At 42.1% G+C, this 21607-nt stretch overlaps 1 protein-coding gene across 9 annotated transcripts in view; it reads right to left on the reverse strand.

Annotated features, from left to right (window-relative positions):
* Window positions 1-18948, reverse strand: part of TTC8 (tetratricopeptide repeat domain 8) — a 37434-nt gene extending 18486 nt beyond the window's left edge. For 3 of the 9 annotated variants that reach the window (XM_040975185.1, XM_040975184.1, XM_040975180.1), the window contains exons 1-6: window positions 18753-18948; window positions 9026-9146; window positions 7892-7955; window positions 7625-7784; window positions 7330-7419; window positions 4654-4698 (exon numbers count right to left, since the gene is read on the reverse strand). In XM_040975185.1, the coding sequence (XP_040831119.1) occupies window positions 4654-4698; window positions 7330-7419; window positions 7625-7784; window positions 7892-7955; window positions 9026-9146; window positions 18753-18866 (594 nt within the window). In that variant the 5' untranslated portion in view covers window positions 18867-18948. The other 6 variants (XM_040975187.1, XM_040975186.1, XM_040975181.1 and 3 more) reach the window with 5 other exon arrangements.
* Between the last annotated feature and the right edge of the window lie 2659 nt (window positions 18949-21607).

Here is a 21607-nt window from a genome sequence, read left to right on the forward strand (position 1 = left end):
TCCTTTTTTTTTTTCCAGAAAAAGATATTCAAAAACGTTTATAAACACTCTGCCCGCCCAAGGGGAGGTTTATGCTGCAGGCTGCTGACTTTGGCTTGTTCAGATGTGGTGCTGAGACAAGTGTCCCATCCACGTCTGTGCTAATCTCATTCAGGAAATGAATATGAATTATTGATGCAGAATAAAAACGATTTCAGATTCTGTTTTAATGATCATGCTTCCCATGAGAACTACACTAGAGGACAATATCTGTAACCATTTCGAGTGAATCCTAGGGTCCCCACCACAGAGTCTTTGTCCCATCTCCACGGTTAGGAAACAACGCTGTGCTCACAGAAGACACTATTGACTGGGTTCCGTTCAGCCTCAATTTCTGATTTATGTTGGAAATGTCTTAAGGGCTAAATAAAACTGTCATAGTAACAAGATTCCTAACTAGAGGCCACTAACGTTTTTAGAAATCAAAGTGGTGATGGGAGATCCGTAGTTCTTTAGTCGCTCCCAATTTTTCTTAAAAAAAAAAAAAAAGACTATATTCCTTATTTTTAAGGATCTTTGAATAATTTAGTAAAACCAGTATCTGGCTATTAGGAAATGCCCAGAATGTAATTTTTCAAAGCCAGGGGTTATGGAAGTGCAAAAATAAAAGGAAAGCATCTTGGCGAGATCCAGAGAACATAAGGCCTATGAGTACATCCACCCTCGGGGTTAACAAACCATCATCCTTGCACTACTGTTCGAGTTGTGACAAGATCAGGATGATGAAATTAAAGAGCATATGGGAATAAAGATTCCAAAAATCATGAGCCCACATGCTCCTTCAGTTTTGTCAATACTGCCAATATGGTCCAAAGAGGGAAGGGTAAGAAAAGGGAATTATTCAGAACTCAAAGGCATATATCCAGTATTCCCTATAGCAACACCACTTCCTCTTAACATTTAAGTACTATGTCAAAGTATTCCCTAAAGTGACTTATAATATTTTATTTTATGTCCAAATACAGAATCACCAACACACAGCACATGTCACTTTAGTTTTGTCAATGTTGCCCTAAATTTGAAAGTATTAAGAACTCAAAATAGAAATATGGTTTTCCATGGAAGAACAATTTTATTCTTTCTTATCTTTAAATATCATTTCAAATATTCTTCATGTTATTTGTAATATTCTCTATGCCTACAGAAAAATATTTAAAGAGAAATCCAAAGACCACTCAGTCATTATTTTAAAAAAATCACTTCTGATTTTTAAGCATGTTAAACAACAAATTCCTCCCTCCCAGTTATTATGCAAAATGCATATGTTATAAAAATGGCATGCTTTTTTTTCTTTATGTAAATCATTCTATTCAGAAAAGAACATGTGTGGCAAAATCTAGAGTGACAAATTTAATGACGTGATCTGATCCAAGGCAGCGCTGTAACACAGCCAGGAGAACATGAGAAAGTCAGAGAACTGCCCTACTCGATTCATCCAGCAGCCAGCATGGCCTCTCGCACACCTGTCTGCATCTTCAAGTAACACCTCCTAGCATCTTTCATAAACGCCACCAACTGATAAACGGGCACTCGGTAATTATTCATTTAGAGGATTGTCTAGCCAGTAAATCAATAAATGAATTAGTTCATAAAAAGGAAAAGAAGCAACGACTTGTGCTTTTCACTAACCAAACAACACCAATGGCTTTACTTTGTGTTCTACCAAAAAGCATGGTGGTCTGGGGGTGAGCGGAAGCAGCAGCGTGGAACACGTGACAAGAGCAGGGTAGTTGACTCCTGCCACGAAAACGTGGCTAAATTTATAAAGTGAAAGTTGCCACAGCCTTTCTTTTAAAAACGTTGAAAAAAAGGTGGGAAAATTAATCTCTTCATGCCATGGTGTACAGCTACTTTATTTATGGTGCTAACCCAGGGTTAGCCTGATGCAAGGCATGCCAGAAACTTCTGAGGAATGAATGTTTTAACCTGATAATACTACTATTTTTCTTTACATGTAATACCTTCTTGTATTTCTCATAAATACATACTTTTAAAGTTCTAACTCTATTGAACAGCACAGCTTTTTCCTTCACATAAAATAAACATTTTTTTCTATTTCTGCTACTTTTTGTAAGCAGAATTTGTAATGACCACACAAAATGTCATTATGCTATTTATTATCAAAACCATCGTCTATCCTTGAACGCTGATTCTTTACAAAGTATTTCTGCTAGAATGGCAAATAGCGTACCTTACTTTTCCCTGAAATTTCCCAATTTTTCCTGATAAGTGAAATAAAACACACTGAATAAACATCTTAATGGCTTACCTACTTAAATTATATTGTTTTTCAAATTATTGAACCATTTATAACAATATTTCTTCTTATTATTTTTTTTTTAATTTGAAAGGCAGTGTTATAATAGGAGAGACATAAAGAGAGATCTTCGGTGTACTGGTTCACTCCCCACATGACCAGAACTGAGCCGACCTGAGGCCAGGGGCCGGGAGCTTCTCCTGGTGTTCCACATGGGTGCAGTGTAACAAGGCTTCAGGCTCTTCTCCACTGCCTTCCTGTGCCATAAGCAGGGAGCCATTCAGAAATGGCACTGCCCAGACTTGAACCAGTGCCCATATGGGATGTTGGCACCCCGCACAGAAGTTTAGCTTGTTATGCCGCAATACTAGCATCAACAATATCCTTAATAATATGTAACAATTTGCTTCATTCTCCCAGAATTAAAAAATATCCGTGTTTTACATTTTGGGGAGTGTTTAGTGGTAAAGTACATTTCTAATGTCCATGTTTAATGGCATTTTCTCTTCATTCCTATGCGGGATGCTTTTGTTTTCATTTAAAACAATCTTAATAATTCAGATAAGCTTTCCTAAATATGACAAACTCCTCTAACAGTTTGGAATCCCCCTGGAGGTGCACCTTGCCCCCTTGAACGGCCTTTGCACGTTTGATTTGGTTTCTGTTCACCACACAGACTCTGCACACAGAGGAGTAAGATGGCTTCACAAACCCCATCAAATCTAGGAAGGATCTTGCTGTTGGCTGGTTGAAATGCTTTTAAATTCTTCACTGATGAAATATCTACAAGGAAGTCCCTGCATAAATCTTCTCAAGTGTCAGCTAATCAATTATAAAGATCTGTTTCAACAGGAGTCCGGCGCTACAGCCAGCAGGGTTTATTTCCAGTGTGTGAAGAGCGCTGCTGTTCCTAAGAACAGCATATAGGGGGACTCCGGTTCTCAGGAGTATTTTCTGTCATCTCCTTGTTGCTGAGATGCATTTGAGAGTCATTTTTCTCTTGTCCCTTTGCACTCAGGACACTGAGCTCCGTCCCGGAGACAAAGCACGCCTCATCTTATTTCCCAGTCACGCAGCACTTCTGGTTTTTAAAGCCTGCTAACACTCCCTAGCCACATTATAAGTCTCCCACATTATAAGATATCTTTGCCAACATTTCTAGAGTTTTCAAGCTAGTTTTCCATAGCATTAGGTCCCCATCCTGGCTGAAAACTGGCAACACCTGTAAAGCTTTGGTTACCAGCAGATTCAGCAGTGGCCGCTGGAAGATTCTGAGTCCAACGAGCTAAAACAGCTCTTTCTCTGTTCCCTAAATAATCCAGGACCAGAGCCCAACTCCCCCACCAGTGAGTAGGGGCAGAAGCTCCCGCGTGGAAGGAGCAAGGTGGCTCAGGGGGCATGTTAACATTTGCTATCCCTGCTCCCATTCAAACAGCTCCACTTATATCTGTGAGAGTCTGGGTTAGATTTCATTTGGAAAAAAAAAAGAAAAAGAAAAAGCTTTGCTGCCTACATAAAGAGTTTGAGTCATTCCTTTATTTGTTAATTAACTTTAAAAATCAATGCATATAAAGAACTTTGAAAACATTCTATATTGCTCTTCACATAACAAGGTGAAAAACCTGCTCATTCTTGGAATCTCTCTAGAATAAGTTCTCTGGTCAATGTGACTCCTGTTCCTAACCAACACTATGGAAATCCAGACTTAGAGCATCCTCACGATGAACCTACACACAGCAGGTGATGTGTTTTGTTTTTGAACTCTGACCTATTGTGCTTCTCCCTTGGAATTCCACCCACAGCCATGGGGCTTCCTCCTGGTTCCCTTACACAGCCTCTGCAAGTTCCACAGTGAGGCTTCTGCGGTCAAATCCTCTCTGGCTGAGAGGCCCTTCCCACACACAACTGTGTGGCTCCTTCCTTCCTTCATATCTCTTTAAATCTTTCTTCATATCTCTTTATCTTCTCAACCATCTCATCCAAAATGGAATAGGAAGGTTAAACTGCCCCTGGGACACCCTCATTCCATGTCAAAGGTTTGGTTCAAGTTTCGGCTGCTCCGCTTCTGACCCAACTCCCTGCTAAGGCACCTGGGAAGGCAGCAGGTGACAGCCCAAGTGCTTACAACCCTGCCACACATGTGTGAGACCTGGATTGAGCTGCAGGGTGCTGGCTCTGGCCTGACCCACCCCGACCTGCACACACACACGTGGACGAGCACATGGGCGAGCTTTCTCTGGGTCTCTGTCTCTCAAATAAAATGAAAATAACCGAATAAATAAATATTATGAGTAGTACAAAGTCTAAACTGTTCAAATCAGAAAACTAAAATAAAGTAGCACGAGTTCACAACTTACAGTCTTAACATCATTTTCATGATGAAAAATATACTCAAACAAAGCCTGTGAAGAAAAAAAAATTACAAAATACATTAGATTTGTAAGCAAACACACTCTATAGTTCTATCAAAATCCAGAAACAACTGGATCAAAAACACAGGCTATTCTACAGTTCCTGGAACTCACAAGAATCAAGTCAGCCTCTGTTACACTCACTAATTTAAACATATTACTATGTACAATTAATTCTTGCTTTTAGAGTACACACTAAAAAGTTAAGGAATTATGCACTCCCCCCCCCCCACACACACACATTATGCTTGCTATCTTATTGGAAAGAGATGAATACCAAGTTTGCTTAAAAAGGACCAACTTCAGGATTGTCACACGCAATCAGCCAATTTACCCCTATTCTCTACAACTGTTATTGCGTGATTACGATATTAATAATGACAATTAAGAAGTTCCTTCCGAAACAGAGTTTCTAAGTATAATGTCAGCTGCTGTTTCTGCTTCATTTTACAGTTATTTCTCCTTTTATGGTATTTATGGGAACTTGAATGCTCAGATCATTCGAGTTTCTTTAACAGGATATTCATGACTCGACATAACTGCACACTGGAACCACATGGGGGCTCAGGCAAGGAGCCAGTGACACTGTCCTGTTAGATTTTTTTAATAGCCTCCAGATGACTCCGATATATGGCCAGAGCTGAGAACCGCTGTCAATAATCCATCCAGCTCAGCTGATACTTCCCGGATGGCCACATGTGGGCACCCCCTTTGCCCACCATGGCATTACTGTACACTTGCAGAGGCTAGCATCCCTGTAGGACACCGAGGCTATCAGCAAAGAAGCCTCAGAGTGGGGCGGGCTTTTGGCCGCTAGGTGATTACAAAACCTACCCCACTTAGGGAGTCTGCGTGAGAGCCTTGGCTCTGCTCCAGATTCTGGCTTCCTGCTGATGTGCCCCTGGCAGGCAGTACCAAGTAAGGCTCAAGCCGAGCCCTGCCATCAACACGGCAAAGCCTGATGAAGTTCCTGGCTTCTAGCCCAGCCACTGTGGGTACTTGGGGAGTGAACCAGCAGATATGAGCTTTCTCTATTTCTTTCTTTCAAATAGATTCTTTTTCTTTCTCCTTTAAAATCAAGAGTGCATTTGGTCCTACTACTGCTATGAAAACGATGCTACAACCCTGAGAGCATCACCATGAACATTTCCAAGTGATGCTGATTTTAGAAATGAGTCAAGGCCGGCACAGCAACATGGTACACTAATCCTCTGCCTTTGGTGCCGGCATCCCATACAAGCGCTGGTTCTAGTTCCAGATGCCCCACATCTGATCCAGCTCCCTGCTAACACATAGGGGAAAGTAGCAGAGAATGGCCCAAGGTACATTGTACCCATGTGGGAGATTTGGAAGAAGCTCCTGATAGCCCCTAAGTTACTTTTACTATTCCACTCACATAAAAAGCAGTCCGCAAAGCTTTATAATTCTGCTTCATGAAAGTGACTCGACTGCCAGAAGTCACAAAATATAACTGGTTCATTCATTCCCTAACTATGACGTTTCTTTTTTAGACTTAAACTCTGAGTCTGTGTGGCTGCTGTCTATTTCTATTTGACCTAGAGTGTCTGATATTTCATAAATATATTAAACATATTTAGCGGGGCCAGCATTGTGGAGAAGCAGGCAAAAACCACAGGCTGCAATGCCAGCATCTCAGGTGGGCGTCAGATCAGCCCACTTTCAGCCCTCACCATTGTGGCCATCTGGAGATTGAACCAGCAAATTGAAGACCTCTTCCTCCTCTCTCTGCAACTCTTTCAAATAAATAATTCTTTTTTTAAAAAAAAAAAAAAAACTTTTTTAAAGAACTGAGATTAGCAATAGGCTCAGCGCTCAAGTCCAGCTGAAAACCAGGGTTAGGCTTAAACCACTTTCCAGAAGGTAAGTGCGCCTAGCTACATTATTTCAAGCTCACTCCCAAGTTTTTTATTCTAGAAAGGTCATAGTCATACACCCTTCTCACTCTCTCCCCTCCTCTTCTCCCTCCTTCTAATATAAAGGGGCATTTCATCTTGGAGTAATTAGCATTACTAATGTAGCTGGTTTGAACGGTCCAGCTTGAATTATCTTTACTGAGATGCCTAACATCCGACAGGGATACAGATTTTCTGAGACAGGTGCAAGAAGAACAGGCAAACAGGAGATAGGCACACATACAGATGGCCTTACTTTAAAAAAAAATGTATTACATTTCTTTGTTTCTTCTTTTTAAATTATTTTTATTATTTTCCATGATACAGTTTTGTAGGTAGAGCGTTCCCCCCTTTCTCTCCCCATTCTCCTTCCTCATTTTCTCCTCGCATCATTTCCCATCCACATGATTACAGCAGAATAGTCCTTTAGCTACAGCTGCAAGTTTAACATTCTGCTATCTACGTGCCTCATGGCACTCAGTTGTAGGTCTAGACAAGCGTAAACAACAACCTGGATTATACTGACAGATGACCTCTTATGCTTTATTCTGCGAGGACGCTGCCTGCTACCTACTCGCCTCACCACAGAAAAGTTTCCTGAAGTATGGAATGGTACAAGTACTTCATTAAGTAATCCCAGACTAAAATAAGTCATTATAGTTATACTTTCAACATCATTTCAAAATTTAAAATCATTTTAAGTGCATACCTTTGCCAATTTAGGTTTCTGGGAGTATTTTGTTAAGTTCAGTCTAGATAAATTTATAAATGGCCCATCAGGACTTGTAAGCATGGATGCCTATGGGGGAAAATAACAGAATTAAGAAATTTGAGACTTTCTCCCAAAGCATAAGTTTACTGTGCATAAAAAGTATGTGGAAAACATAGCTAACATAGTTCAAAAAGTTTATATATAACTCACTGTTACAATGGTGGAAAATGGCTTATTCTAACACAAGGTTACTTTAGTAATATAAGGTTATAGGAAAGCAGAAGAAATTTACCGTTCCCATTCTGACAAACCTCCCAGAGGAGCTGGTGATAGGGCGGGCTGTGTAGGCAGTTCTGGGTGCTTTGATGGCCTGTTCCATTGTACCCGGCCTTCCACCCTGCGTGCTGGGCCTGAGATAACCAGTAATGGGCCTCCCAGCTTGAGTGAGTGGCCTGTGAAGACAGTAAATTGGTGGAGCACAAAGAAGTTCATTCGTGAAAGACCCCCACATGGGATGATCAATAGTTAGAGGCAGAGGGCATAAAATCCAAGTGCGTACCTGACAGCTTGGCTGGGCCCTCCTGTCTGACTCGTCCCAGGCAGTTTCAGGGATGTTCCAGGGCCTAAGAGATGAGATGCAAATTCATTTCACATTAGTATTCATTAATCTGTAAAAATTGTCAGCTAACACAACTTTCACAGTTACACTGGCTTGGTAATGTATTGTCAGGAAATGTATTTTACAGAATATGCTTGAGATCAATACTCAATGAGCATCCATCAAGTCACTTAGCACATTTAATTTTGTCAATATGTCAGGCCACATCAATTCATATAACAAAGGATTATAGAATTAAGTAAGCAGGCTAAGCTATTACTAGAGCTGGAATTCAAACTCAAGACAACCAGAATTTGAAGTTCAAAATGATAGCTCTATACTCATACTTGAAGTATTTTTCATTAAAACTTTTTCCATCAAAGGCTTTGTTTCCAATATCTGGAATTTGAATGTCTTACATTACAAAGAGCAAAACGATGAGAATAAAGATATTTTAACAGAAAACATGTTTTTACTCCATTTCAATTTGAAATTTTAAGAGGGCAATTACTTTCCAAAATATATGTGTGGTGGAAAACTATAATTAATAAATTACCAGCACGGTGATCATCCAGGACCATTCGTAACATCATCCCTGCAAGCTGGGACTGGGCCTCTGGGACAAGCCTGGCATTTCCCTACCTCACATTGAGCATTAAACAAACCACCTGTAATTACAATGAAGTGATGCTTTCAAACAACTGATTTTAAGATTCTTTTAGAACCTTTCTGCCGCTTGGATGTTGCTTGCATTTCTATTCCCAGGAAACAATCTTCTGACATAGTAAAGTGGTTTCAACAGAACACGTTTATAAACTTTTATGTGCATAATATAGCTTTTATTATGCAAGCTAAATACATCAATTGCACACGTTCAGATAATAACAATTGAACTGCAGAAGGACTTTCTTCTACATAGTGCAAGACAACACCGTTACTTGAAGAAAACTCGCGTTCATGTGTCCCCATGTTCTGTAAACAGTGCGTGTGGCAAGTCCACATAGCTATCCATCCATCTATTTCTACCTTTCCTGTTTCTTTAGTATTCTTGCTCCTAATGACATTTCATGAACATATCTGCAAATCAATACTTACGTGGCACTTGAGCAATAGCATTTTCATCCAGAATCATTTCTGCAATTCCTTCTTGATCTACATCAACTTCATCTATGTACACCATTTCAGTTAGTGCCCGTGCTTTTAAAATCCAGGCTGCCTAAAAGCCATGCATAAATAAAACAGTTATTAAAATGTGAGAAATGCTACCTAGCCTGTAGGAGCTAGCCAGTCTCTGTTATTACTGTTTCATTTTATCATTCACCACTTAATACTTGTTGCTAATAGAAAGAGCTCTGCCAGAACAACAAAACAAGAAGGCAAGGTCATTACTAATCAAGAAACGACCCATATAGCAACTACCTAGTATGTGAAAGTGCAGTAACCATCTGGTAGCTTGCAAACATTCCCTTTTTTGCAAGTACAAGCATGAAGCCAGGAGCCAGGAATACAATCTAGGTCTCCCAGATGGGTAGCAGGAATCCAACTACTTGAGTCAACATCACTCCTGCTTCCAGGGTCTGCAGATATAGGAAGCTGTAAGTCAGAAACTGGGGTCAGGAGTTGGACTCAATGACTCTAAAGTGACAGGGTCATCGCAAATGCCAATCCCTTAACAGAAATAGAATTTTACCTTGCTGCCTTACCATAGAATAAAACAATAAACTTTGGTATCCTATAGTGGATTCAGGAAGAAGTCAATATTTCTTTAAAAGGAAGAGACAGAGAAATATCTTTCATCCACTGGCTCACTCCCACTTGGAAGCCAGGAGCTGGCCAGGAACCAGCCAGGAACTTCTCTCACATCCCCCACATGGGTGGTAGGGGTCCAGGAACTTGGGCCATCTTCTGACTGCTTTCCCAGGTGTATTAGCAGGGCACTGGATTGGAAATGTACCTATATGAGATACCGGTGCTGCAGGTGGTAGCTTAACCTGCCAGTTGCAGGAGTCAACTCTTAAAGCAGCAGCACAGAACTGACTCTGGAGTCAGGGGGACTGAAGGACTGTTTGGTGTTGTATACCAGGAACCTGGCCATGAAGTCAGCTGAAGGAAGGAAGCAGTCAGAGTACAGGGGAATGCTCCACAAGATCCCTAAAGTCCTCATGTAGAGAAATGAAGGCACATTCAATCAGTCAGCCTTTGTTTATTGAGCTGCTCCTACTTAAGCAACACAGAAGGAGGCCCTGAGATGGAAATGCAGGAAGATGAAAGCATGGATCCCAATCTCGCTGAAAATGTATGTCACCTACTAGATTAAAGGACAAGGCAGAGTGGTGTGTGACAGATGACAAGTGGGAGTTTCACAGAAAGTGGAACAGAGAGAATTTTGTGTGCTAAGGTGACCGGGATGTATGCACAGAGGAGATGCCATGCGTTCCTTTTGGGGGAAATAAAGGAGGCTTCCTTCACAACACAGTGAGGTTCCTGCAATGAAATTACATGCAGTCAGATGGATGGCGTTTTGGCTTTTAATTTTCCTGGTTACGGTTTACTGAATTCTTATCAGATAACGTGTAACAAGATGACTCAAGCATCTTAAGTGGATTTAAAGGAATCAAAGGAGTAGAAAAAAAAACTAGTTTGTTTGTAAAAGAAAACAAATCAATTTCAATTGGAACTGCATCTACTGTGGGAGATGTTAAAATATAGTAAGAATGAGATTTTTCACTCATAAAAGATCAAGAAAGATAATAGATCTATACAGCCATCCCTAGGGGCCAAGAAGGCATCATTGGCTAGGACTAATGGTTTAATTTCATTTCAAAGATGAAAAACAAACAAACACAAAAAAAGGCAATCTTGCTTTATCTTAAATTTCCACACTTTACACTGCCCTGACGGTCATCTAGCGGCTTTGATTTTGAAAAGGTCATCTTTGCCCGGCACTGGCTGGTGGACAGCAAGGACTACAGCATTATCTGCTTAAAAAAATGAAAGACATGGGGTCCCCTGATTCATTCTCAGATCACCAGGAAGTACCTGGTGTGTGTCAGTACCTGGGGATGCAAAGATAAGCAAAGGACGGCTCTGGCTCTAGCTTCAAAGGATGTCAGTGTCATGGGGAAACCGTGACAACAATGTTCTAGAAGGTTGGAGGAGAGGCACCCAGCTTTGGGTAGGAAGGAAGAGCGAAGAGAGAAGAGTCCAGAGCAGGCACCGGTCAAGCAGAGAAGCCAGCGAGCAGGGCAGGCCTGGGTGGTGGATCCTGTATGCTGCAGGGCAGTGTGCAGGGTGTTCACCCTGAAAATCAGGAGCTAATGAGGCTTCAGAGCTAAGCTCTCCCAGCCTCCCTTAAATCAAGCTTTGAAAAGCCGAGCATTTACAACTATGCTATCACTGACAGAGGTCTGTAACGGTCCTGTACACATTCCATTCTAACACACTGTTCTTTCAAGATCTGATCAGCATGGCTCTTCACACCCATTCTCTTCTAACCTTAAGAATGCTAGGAAGGTGTAAACCGTTTCCATTAAGGTAAGTCAAACACGGGAAAGTAAATCCACACTCTCCTCCCCACCAAATGGGAAAAAAAAATTGTTTTCATCACAAGACAAACAGGAACTTTCAAAAAATTATTTTATTATATAACAATCCATGTTTCCAAAAACATACATTATATACCTTTCTAAATTTCTACACTCTAAGTCTTCAGAAATAGAAATGGTGAGAATTTTTGATACGTGAAGATGCACAGTAAAATCTAATTAAGCCCTTATTCAATTTCAGATTTAATCAGGTTTGAGAAAATCAATTTTCCTGACTTTACCAAAAATGACCTTGAAACTCACATATTCCTGCTTGATTAAGCATCAGACTGTACTCAGAGAACTGCTCCTGGCAATGTGTATAATTCTTGAGATTTTAATGAAAGCAGCAGATGGGGCTTCGGCTTTTCAAAATTAATATTTTTTTTATTTTGAAAATAAGCCAAGTATGTTTTACAGTCCCAAAATCCTCTGCTTTTTTTAAACAAGAATTCAAAACTAATCAGTGATTAAAATAAAACATATGCAAAGCAATACAGTAATCCCCAAACCACTCCTTGTATATGAATAAAATCATGTCTATTTTATCGGATACATTTTCATGTATTAGTAAATGAGTCTCGTAGTTTTTTAAAAGGATTGTTTATGTAAACATATTTGAGTATTAAAAGTACTATACAATCAATAAAAATAAGAATATATATATGCTTAGAGACTTTTTTAAGGGAAAAAGCATAGGTTATTTCAAATTAAATGGAAAAATCGTCACACAAGGATTTCCCTTTATGTCCATGAAACATAATCTCCTTCCATTCACCTGTCCAATCGGTCTCTAAGACATTGCTCCTCAGGCAAAGACTACCAGGTGACATCAGAAAAACCGGACTCCCTTGTCCTACCTGCTGTGAGGTTAAGCCAGTTTTAGTCAGGAAAATAAAATAATAAAGCTCCTCTGACCAGACAAAACATGCACAACATTTCTCCGTTTCACCTAATACAGCAGGAAAGAAACAACTTTGCTAGGTTCTCAGGAAAGGGGATACTGCAAGAACGGACTGTCGGACCTGACTCAGGCATCGCAGCAAAAATCAGTAACAGCCGACACTGTGCCTCCCCTATGAGAATAAAAACTTTAGGTGCAATATTGGCTTCCGTTGCAGAAAAAAAAAAAAAAAAAACGGAAAGTGTGAGGATGAGGTCAAAGAATCCAGTGAGCCCTGCCCCCTCTGAGGTCACTCCCGGCAGGTCACTGAGTGTGCCCAAACGGAGCAGGAAAGCAAGACTACACACAGATTCCTCACGAAGCTCCAGCCCAGCGAAACTTCACACCCTTCACAGTGCTTCAGCCACAACTACAGTGCAAATTATGAAGGTCTTCACTGAATTTTTAGAAAAAGTCTTCCAAAATGAGGACACAAATGACATTAATTTATAGGTTAGATCCTTCTTGAACTATTCGTACATGTATCACATAGGAAAACATCATAGGCTTTTTTCTCCCCATCTATCAGTTTATAAATCAAGATTATGAACACCAAATGACATATACCATCCACTTAGAGATCAGAGTGCTGCGTTTTAGCCTTTTTATGGTGTTTGTTTAATATTACAGATTTCCCTATGATTACTTTATAAAATGCTTTCTAATCTACAAGGGTTGATGATTACTTATAAATCCCCTATGAATTTCAAATTGCTTATTTACCTAAGAATGACCATTAGCATGCTAAGTTACTTGGAAGGGCAAGATGCAAGCTTGCTCATTCTCAGCCCTCCCTCCACAAGCCCTCTGCTCACTCACAGGCTTCCTGCAAACCCTCCCGGCCTAAAAGCTTCACTTCACATTCCCCTGTCCACATCTCTTGCAGGGTGTCTTCCCAGTCCACTCCTCCGAGGCTTTTCCAGTTAGCAGGTCTCTCTGGCTGTTCCCATCTCTAACCAAGTTGATACGGTTCCTCGCGGTAGCAAACTCCTGTTACCTAGAGCTGCCAGTTGAGTTAAATGCAAGACTGTCTTGAGCAGGGGTGGATCTCTCAGCACCCACCTCGCATCCAAACCGTCAGAGGGCATGTCCCAGACACCTGCCTTTGCCGACTCCCCACCTGCCCTTCCAAGCCTAGGGCTGTCCTTCCTGCATTTACTTTTTTCTCATCCTTCTGGTCATCATTGGTCGTTCCTATTTAACTGCCAACTCTTAATGAATACACGACATTAGTTCTACAAAGCTACCCATGCAAACCAAAGTATTGGAAATAACAATAGTTTGTTTATCTAAGAAGGTACAAAACGGGGAGACACAGCTAATTCTATAACACTACAGGGAACCTTCTAATCTACCGCAACAACTAAGCCAGTATTCTCTAAACTAAAGGTTGCAGCTAAACCTTTACCTGAGACATTGGCAATTCAGGACCTGGCTCCTGGGAAGCATGAAGACGGCAGTAAACACTTTTTAAGAAATTCAGTTTCTCAGAGCAAGTCAATGACTATTTGTAGGCAAATTGTTAACTCATTCAAAACAGATTCAGTTGTTAGCTGTATTTCTACAAATGTGCTCAGGAATTCCATTAAACTAGTACACATTGAAGAGTGTATTTTTCTAGAATCAGAAAATTCCAAGTAATCTATCCTCATTTACAGCACAACAGATACCACAACTACTTGTTTAATAAAAACAATACCTCAGTAAATAGAATGATTTTTTAAAACTCTATCAAGGCATCATTTCCATACATTCAAAAATAAAGTTATGGTAGTTAAAACATTGAGGAGAAGCAAAATTCAAATAATATATGCCCCTCTATTCTACACAAATATAAATGCTTTCAAAATTACCAACAATATTTTCAGAAAATAGATAAGTGACAGAATCCTAATTGCAAATATTAGGGTTTTTCAGGAAGTTCATGAAAAATTAATATTATGAAAAAAAACTATGTCTAATTTCAAACTATTTTGCATCAAAAGAAGCTTATCTTTTAATTCCATTGTTCTGAAGACTCTCTACAAAGTACTATGCTGTCCCTAGGGAGACAACAATAGCAGGAGCTAAAATTGTTGATCACCGGCCTCATATTAACAAAAACCTCCCAATGACCTTTGGAAGTAATTATATATCATCAACTCCACTTTACAGATGAGAAAATTCTGGGGTCGAGCTGTAGAGCTAGTGTCTGAACCTAAACACTCCTGGACAGGAGGATGTGCTTCTCAGGATCTGTGATGACAGCAAGGATGGTGAGCAGGCTCCTGGGGGCTCTGCGGAGAGCAAGGACAGACCTGGTTCATTTGGAGAGTTCTGCCGTAGGACTAGGAAGGAGAAGGGTTCCCAGGGTTCAGTGCTCAGAGAGGGAAAGTCCCATTCTGGAAAATCACTTCAGCTCTCTCTGGGCCTTTCTCAGTTACAGTTTTGTGATTTAAATGAATCCACCCTTGTAGGGAACCACAGGTAAGTTCACTTGTTCCACAGAAGTAATTCTGTGGGTATTAAGCTCAACCTTGTCTTAGGGTCAATTCACCTGGTCTTGATAAGGGAACTACTTAGCTCTACGAACTTGAACAAGTCATGCAATCTTTATTTCCCTCTCAAATTGTAGCTAATGTGCCTACGCCTTAGGAATAGTTCTAAGGACTCAAAATAAAACCATCCATTAAAACACACACACAATTGTCAGCATTCTTTCACATATATTACAATTAGCCAAATACCAGGTTACCAGAGAAGCACCAATCCACCTATCACTCCGCTTCTCAGAACGCAGAACTGACTCCCGGTTACTGCAGGTGAAACTAAAACTCCCCTCCGAGCCCCCTTCAACGTGGGTTAAGACACAGTGAGCAGAGTGTCCCTGCCGAGAACCACCCAAAGTCTTGTTGGCATCAACTTGAGTTCATAAGCTTGCTTCCTTCTTTGCTCCCCCGGGTTTAGCTTTCTCTTGGACTGCTGTACTCGCCTCAGAGAACTGAATCCCCTGATCATTCTGAATGCAACTAATTGTCACCAACACTCACCCTGGCTAATGAGCTGACTCAGTACTGCTTGAAACTGCCAAGTTGTTATTCAGGATGCAGTAAGTAGGGGAGATTTAAAAAAAAAAAGTAAGAGAACATGGAAATGATGGATTTTGGAAGACTGGGGAGATCAAGTGATCTAGCAGCCAAATGGGAACATGCTCTGTAGAATTCAGCCAGAAGGCAAATTCAGAAAACAAACTGCCCACAGGGAGGAGGCCAATCAGCCATACAGAAAGATGTGTTTTGATTTGGATCACTTTCTCAAACAAATTTTGACATACAGCTTACTGGGCAACCCTGGTCCCCTATCTTTCATCAAAACCAGGGATTTCCAGCTTTCTCTCCACCTTCAACTCACAAGAACCCTCACTCCTCTGTGACCTCTTGGTATAGGCACAGGCTGCAGGCAGGCAAGGAGAATGTGAGAAATACTAGTTCCCATTCTGATATAAAATCAAAGCTCTCCTCCCCAGGCTCATTGATTTTAATCATCAGAAACCTACCCCATTAACAAAAGCACACTGTCTTGTTAAAAACTCCACAGCCTGAAAAAAAAAATCCAAGTTATATGAACTACTTAATTACAATGGAGCAAAAAAAAAAAAAAAAGTGAGGACTTATTTCAAAGCGATAAATCTGGCATATGGAACACAAAGAACAGTAATCAGATTACACAACTAATCGGGACAATCACTGCTGGGTCGCCGGGGCAAGCGCTCCCTCTAGGTCATCCTGCTGTCTCCTGGAGGACTGCTTTGCACCTGCTCCTGGGACAGCCTGCAACTTCTCACTGGTTCAAACACAGGAACATTTGGGGGAAAAAATGCAATGTTCACTATCAACTGACTATTAATATATTATACTAAAAAATAGGGCAATGTAATAAATTCACCAGTTAATACTCTTTAACATCTGAACATTAATATCCATGTTTACAGCCCATGCTCTCTGCCCCCTTAACCATTATGCGTCTGGGAAGAACAGCTCTGAATCCATGTTTTTCAGGAACCTTTCCCTCTTACCAAACACTCTATCAATATATTCAACCTACCCTCTAGTCCTTCTGTAGCCACATAAAATGCACTTTTGAAATATCTAATACAGGGCCTGATGTAATGGCCTAATGGCTGGAGTCTTTTCCTTGCATGTGTCGGCATCCCATGTGGGTGCAGGTTCGTGTCCCGGCCACTCCACTTTCCATCCAGCTCCCTGCTGTGGTCAGGGAAAGCAGTGGAGCATTGCCCAATGCCTTGGGACCCTGTACCTGCGTGGTAAACCCAGAGGAGGCTCCTGGCTCCTGGCTTCAGACCCGCTCAGCTCCAGCTGTTGCTGCCACCTGGGGAGTGAGCAGGAGAGAATCTTTGTCTCTCCTTCTCTCCCTGAATCGGACCTTCCAATTGAAATGAATACATCTTTTTTTTTTCAAAATATATCCAATACATTCTGTCTAAGAAAATCTGCTTCTCCCTAGTGTATTATTGCTTTCTGACTATTCTGACTTTTGAAAGAGACGAAAATAAACAAAACCCAGAGAACCTAAGGGAAATCAACCCAGCTGAAATAGCCTTGTAGGTGGGTTTCACCTCAATAGGCTGATGGATCAGGCCCAACATGCTGTGTTTCTGCAGTGCCCAGACCAGCTTATAAGATTAACAAAAATCAAATCAGAAGGTCTCTGCATCCGGGAGAAAAAACAAGCAAAAACAAAGGTGAGACAACAGTTAAAAAGAAAAATGATCTTATGTTTGCGGAAAATTAAAAAAAAAAAAAGCAAGAATATTTGACACTCAGAAGCAATACTTTGATTTCCTTGGTCTTCGAGGTGTTTGGGAATTGCTTCCAAGTCACTTTTCCTACCACTCAATCCAGTGTGGCAGCACCGGAATGACCATTACAATCGCAGTCTAAACTGCAGAAGCCTCAGTAAATGTCCAGGAGGATCCGAGTGCATGAAGATAAACCAGCTCCCTGGGGAGCTGAAGGCATCCTGCTCCACTGTCATCACGTCTCAGCTGGCACTTCACAGACTGAGAAGCCCTCCACCAATACCCAACCAAGTCCTTTAGGAAACATCAGTGCCCATAACTACAAGAAACACTCGAGGCAGAATTTCTAAGCTGACTCTAAAAAGCTGAAATGAATTGAGAATAACCAGAGGGGCAGCTATTTGGCCTAGATAGTTAAAACTGTCACTTGGGATGGCTGTACCTCGGATCTGAGCATCTGCATTCAAGCTATGACACTGGTCCTGATTCCAACTCCTGGAAATGAGGACCCAGCAAGGCAGCAGGTGGTGGCTCCAGCAGGTGCTCCCCATACAGGACAGCCAGCTGGAGTTCCTGGCTCCTGGTTTGAGCCTGGCACACCCTCAGGAGTCACAAGGTGCCTAGAGGGTAAACCATTTTTTCCCTTTGATTTGTTACTAGCAGCGTGCTGAGAAACCCACCTGGAAACATGGTCTTACTCACGAACATGAACCAACATGAACATAAGCCGGCTCGGCGCCCTCATTAACTGGGTTGTGCTAGGGGAGATGTGCCGTCCAACGGGTGATGACCCCTCTGCCGGCTGGGCACCAAAGCGAACCAAGTCAAAATGCTCCCTCCCAGGCCTCTGCTTTCATAACTTGCCCCCAGTTCTTCCCCTTTTTCATACATCTCCAGGACAACGCTATTAGAAGGAAAAGCTGGGGGGCAACAAGCATGGGGGATATTCTGCATTTACTAGAATAAACCACGACAGCTCTACTTCTAGTCTCGAATCTTCTTCCAAGATCTGCCTATCGGGCCTTACCGCTTACCAGCAGGACGACAGCATCTCACTCTCACTATGCTCAGGTCATTATTTAATCATAAATCTATCTCCTCCCATACTCTCTCATTCCCATAACTTGCGTATTAGCCTCAAGCTGCACTAGGTAGGCCATGAGGTACCAGAATCACGTGTTTGATCCAAAAGAGGGAGTGGCGCTTCACAAATGGATGCTTACACTTCTTTTCTTCTTTTAGAAATGAATTAAAACACACGCTGAGCCCATCCCTGTGTAAGTATCAATGACTTATCAGGCTTTTTCACCGACGGAAATGCGGAGTTCTGAGGGGCACTTAGAGGCACGGATGCTGTCAGCGCGCGGACCCGCGCGGACGGCGCCGAGGGCTCCTGCTGCAGGTGGCTAGCCTGGGGTCCACCTCCCCGTCCTTCCCGCCCGAGGACCGGGCATCCCCCAGAGTCACCAGCCTCGGCTGATGAGGCCGTCAGGGTACCTGGTCATAGGGGGACTTCTCCAGCACCTGCGTGCACAGATCGGCGCAGAGCTGGAACTTCCTGCGCCTGAAATAGCTCCAGGCCAGGAGCAGCGGTTCCATCTCGGGGCCCATGGCGGCCCGCGGACACCCGGGGCCGGGGCCGGGAACGGCGGAGAGGGCGGTGGGCAGCAAGGAAGGAGCCCGCGGCCATGGGCTCTGCCCAGCCCTGGAGACTGGGCTTTGCTGGAGAGAGAGGTGCCCGTGTCGCGCCTGAGAACAGAAACATAAGAAACCACCGCGAGCAGACTTCCGCTACGGCGATTGCCATACGTCGACTGCAAAGGGAAAAAAGGGGGGGCAACTGTACAGGTCACAGATTCTATTAATGTCTAGAAGACGTCTGGTGTAAATCAAGAGGCAATAATTTAGACGCCTTTATCTGGGGTCTTCCGTCTACCAGGAGGCGCTGTTGCCTAGCAACCGAACGCTCTGCCTTCTCTGTTTTCTATCCTTCTCACTCCGCCCATTCCGGAAGCTGGCATATTAACAGCTTCTTCACCAGTACTACCCCGCCCAATGTCCAGGCCATGCTGGACGTTGGCGATCGTTTAATCTCGTCCATGCATTACACAGATGAGAAGACTGAGCTAGGCTCACAGAAGAGGAATGGTTTTCCTAACGTCTGGTGGAACTGTTAGGGAGCTGGACTGGCTCTGGAATCTGGCTGGCAACAGGCTGCTAATAGCGTTGGCTAGTTCAACAATGCGTAGAGACTTGGAGTTCCAATTTTTTGGTGACTTTTTTTTTTCTTTCGCCAAAATAGATAATGTATGCAAACAAAATTTTTTTCTTTTAAGTTTTAGGAAACTGTCATCCAGGCACGTGCTGTTCGGTCCCTGCTTATTTGTGCAAGGTGCTTTCTTCAAGTAGGAGGCAGACTTTCCTCTAGGGATTTACGTAGTTGGCAAATATTTTGGAAGGCAATGGTTAGAAAGACAAGAATGTGGTGAGATTAATCCACGTAGACTTCATTATGGAAAACTCAGGGATCTCTGGGAGGGACAGGTGAGAAAAAATTAACCCAATACTTCATGATGTCCTGAGTAGCTCTAAGTCTCCCTTATTTAAAAAAGAAGAAGAAGAACAGGAGAAGGATTAGCAACAGCTCTTGGCAGAGTGAAATCATTCACAATTTTCTCAGACCACTAGGATGGTAAAACATACAGCATATTTTTAATCCATTTATTTATATTTTTCCTATATTTAAAGGAAACTCATTTCTAAACATAGAATGAGTTTCTTCTAAAGTAGAAAACAGTCTGTATCGATGTGTTTTTTTATATATATATATATATCTATACAAGAATGTTGATTACAGTTAGTCTACTTGTGTGTCCCCTGGAAGTGCTTCTAGAAATGGTAATTGTGCAGCTCAGGTTATAGGAACATATGCGCCGGCCATCAACAGTTGAGCTCAATATTTCACACAATCTTTTCCTGTCCTGGCACGATGTAAACAGATTCTTATGCAAGTGATTCTCAAAGCTGGCTTCCTCTAACGTGGATATTTTAAACTTATTTTAGGATAGTCTCAAGTTTAAGGAAAAGTGTTCCCATGTACTCCTCCCCCAAGTCTCCCTAGTGCTAACACGGTACTGTATTACTGCGGCACATTTGTCACAGCTAAGAAACAGGTGCTGATACACGACTATCCACTTCAGCCTTTGGGGTAGTCAGTAGTTTTCTTCTAAACTTCGGTTCCAAGATCTCACTGAAGATACCACCGTAAATTCCGACACCCTAGTTCCTTCACCTACTCTGGTCTGACAGCTTTTTAGACTTCAAGATGCTGACTTTGTCAGTTTTTAAGAAGACTAGTTTGGTGTTTCTGTAGAGAGTTCTTAAAACCACAGATGCTCTGGGGCTGGCCAGGTGGCATAGCGTGCTAATCCTGTGCCTGTAGCAGTGAAACACCAGATGAGCACTTGGTTGTATCCAGGCTGCCCCACTTTCGATCCAGTTCCCTGCTAATGGCCTGGGAAAGCATCCAAGAACAGCCCCTGGCCTAGGATTCTTGCCACCCACGTGGGAGACCCTAACGGAGTTCTAGGCTCCTGGCTTCAAGCTAGTCCAGCCCTGGCTATTGTATGCATTTCAAAAAGGAATCGGTGAAGACAAGATCTCAATCATCTCTCTCTCAATCTCTCCCTCTCTATGTGTAACTCTGATTTTCAAATAAATCTTAAAAAAAAAAAAAAAAGACCAGGATTGTTTTCCTCCTGGAGAAAATGGTGCCTTGGGAAACAACTGACTCCCTTGAAGAGGCTCAGTGCCACAAAGATCCCAGTGCACCGATCCGTATCCTTTATTCTCCAGCAACTAGACATCTCTGCAGCTTAAAATCAAAGACCAGGAACAGGCATTTAGCCTCTGCTTAAGTCACCCATTTCCCACACGACATGCTTCGCTTCATTTCCTAGCCCTGGCTCCAGCTCCTGCCTTCAACTTCCCATCAAGACCGACTCTGGCCGGGGCCGTCATGGCACAAGTGATGGGTTCTTGCCACCCACATGGAAGACTTGGACTACGATCCTAGCTCCTGGCTCTGGCTTCAACCCAGTTCCATCCATTTCAGGTAATCAGTGAGAGAAGAAGCAGATAAAAACACTCCCCACCCACCTTCAAATGTATATATATATATATATATATATATAATATAAATAAATATACATATACATACAGAGAGAGAGACTTTAAATGCCAACGTGACACATGGCAGGACCCCAGATACTTGGGCCTTTTTGTTTGTTTCTTTTCTCAGGCCATTATTAGTAGGGAGCAGGTTTGGAAGTGGAGCATCCAGGACAAAAAAC

This window comes from Ochotona curzoniae, unplaced genomic scaffold (assembly GCF_017591425.1).
Source record: "Ochotona curzoniae isolate NIBS_2020 unplaced genomic scaffold, NIBS_Ocur_1.0 contig_2688, whole genome shotgun sequence".
In the NCBI taxonomy this organism is placed as follows: domain Eukaryota; kingdom Metazoa; phylum Chordata; class Mammalia; order Lagomorpha; family Ochotonidae; genus Ochotona; species Ochotona curzoniae.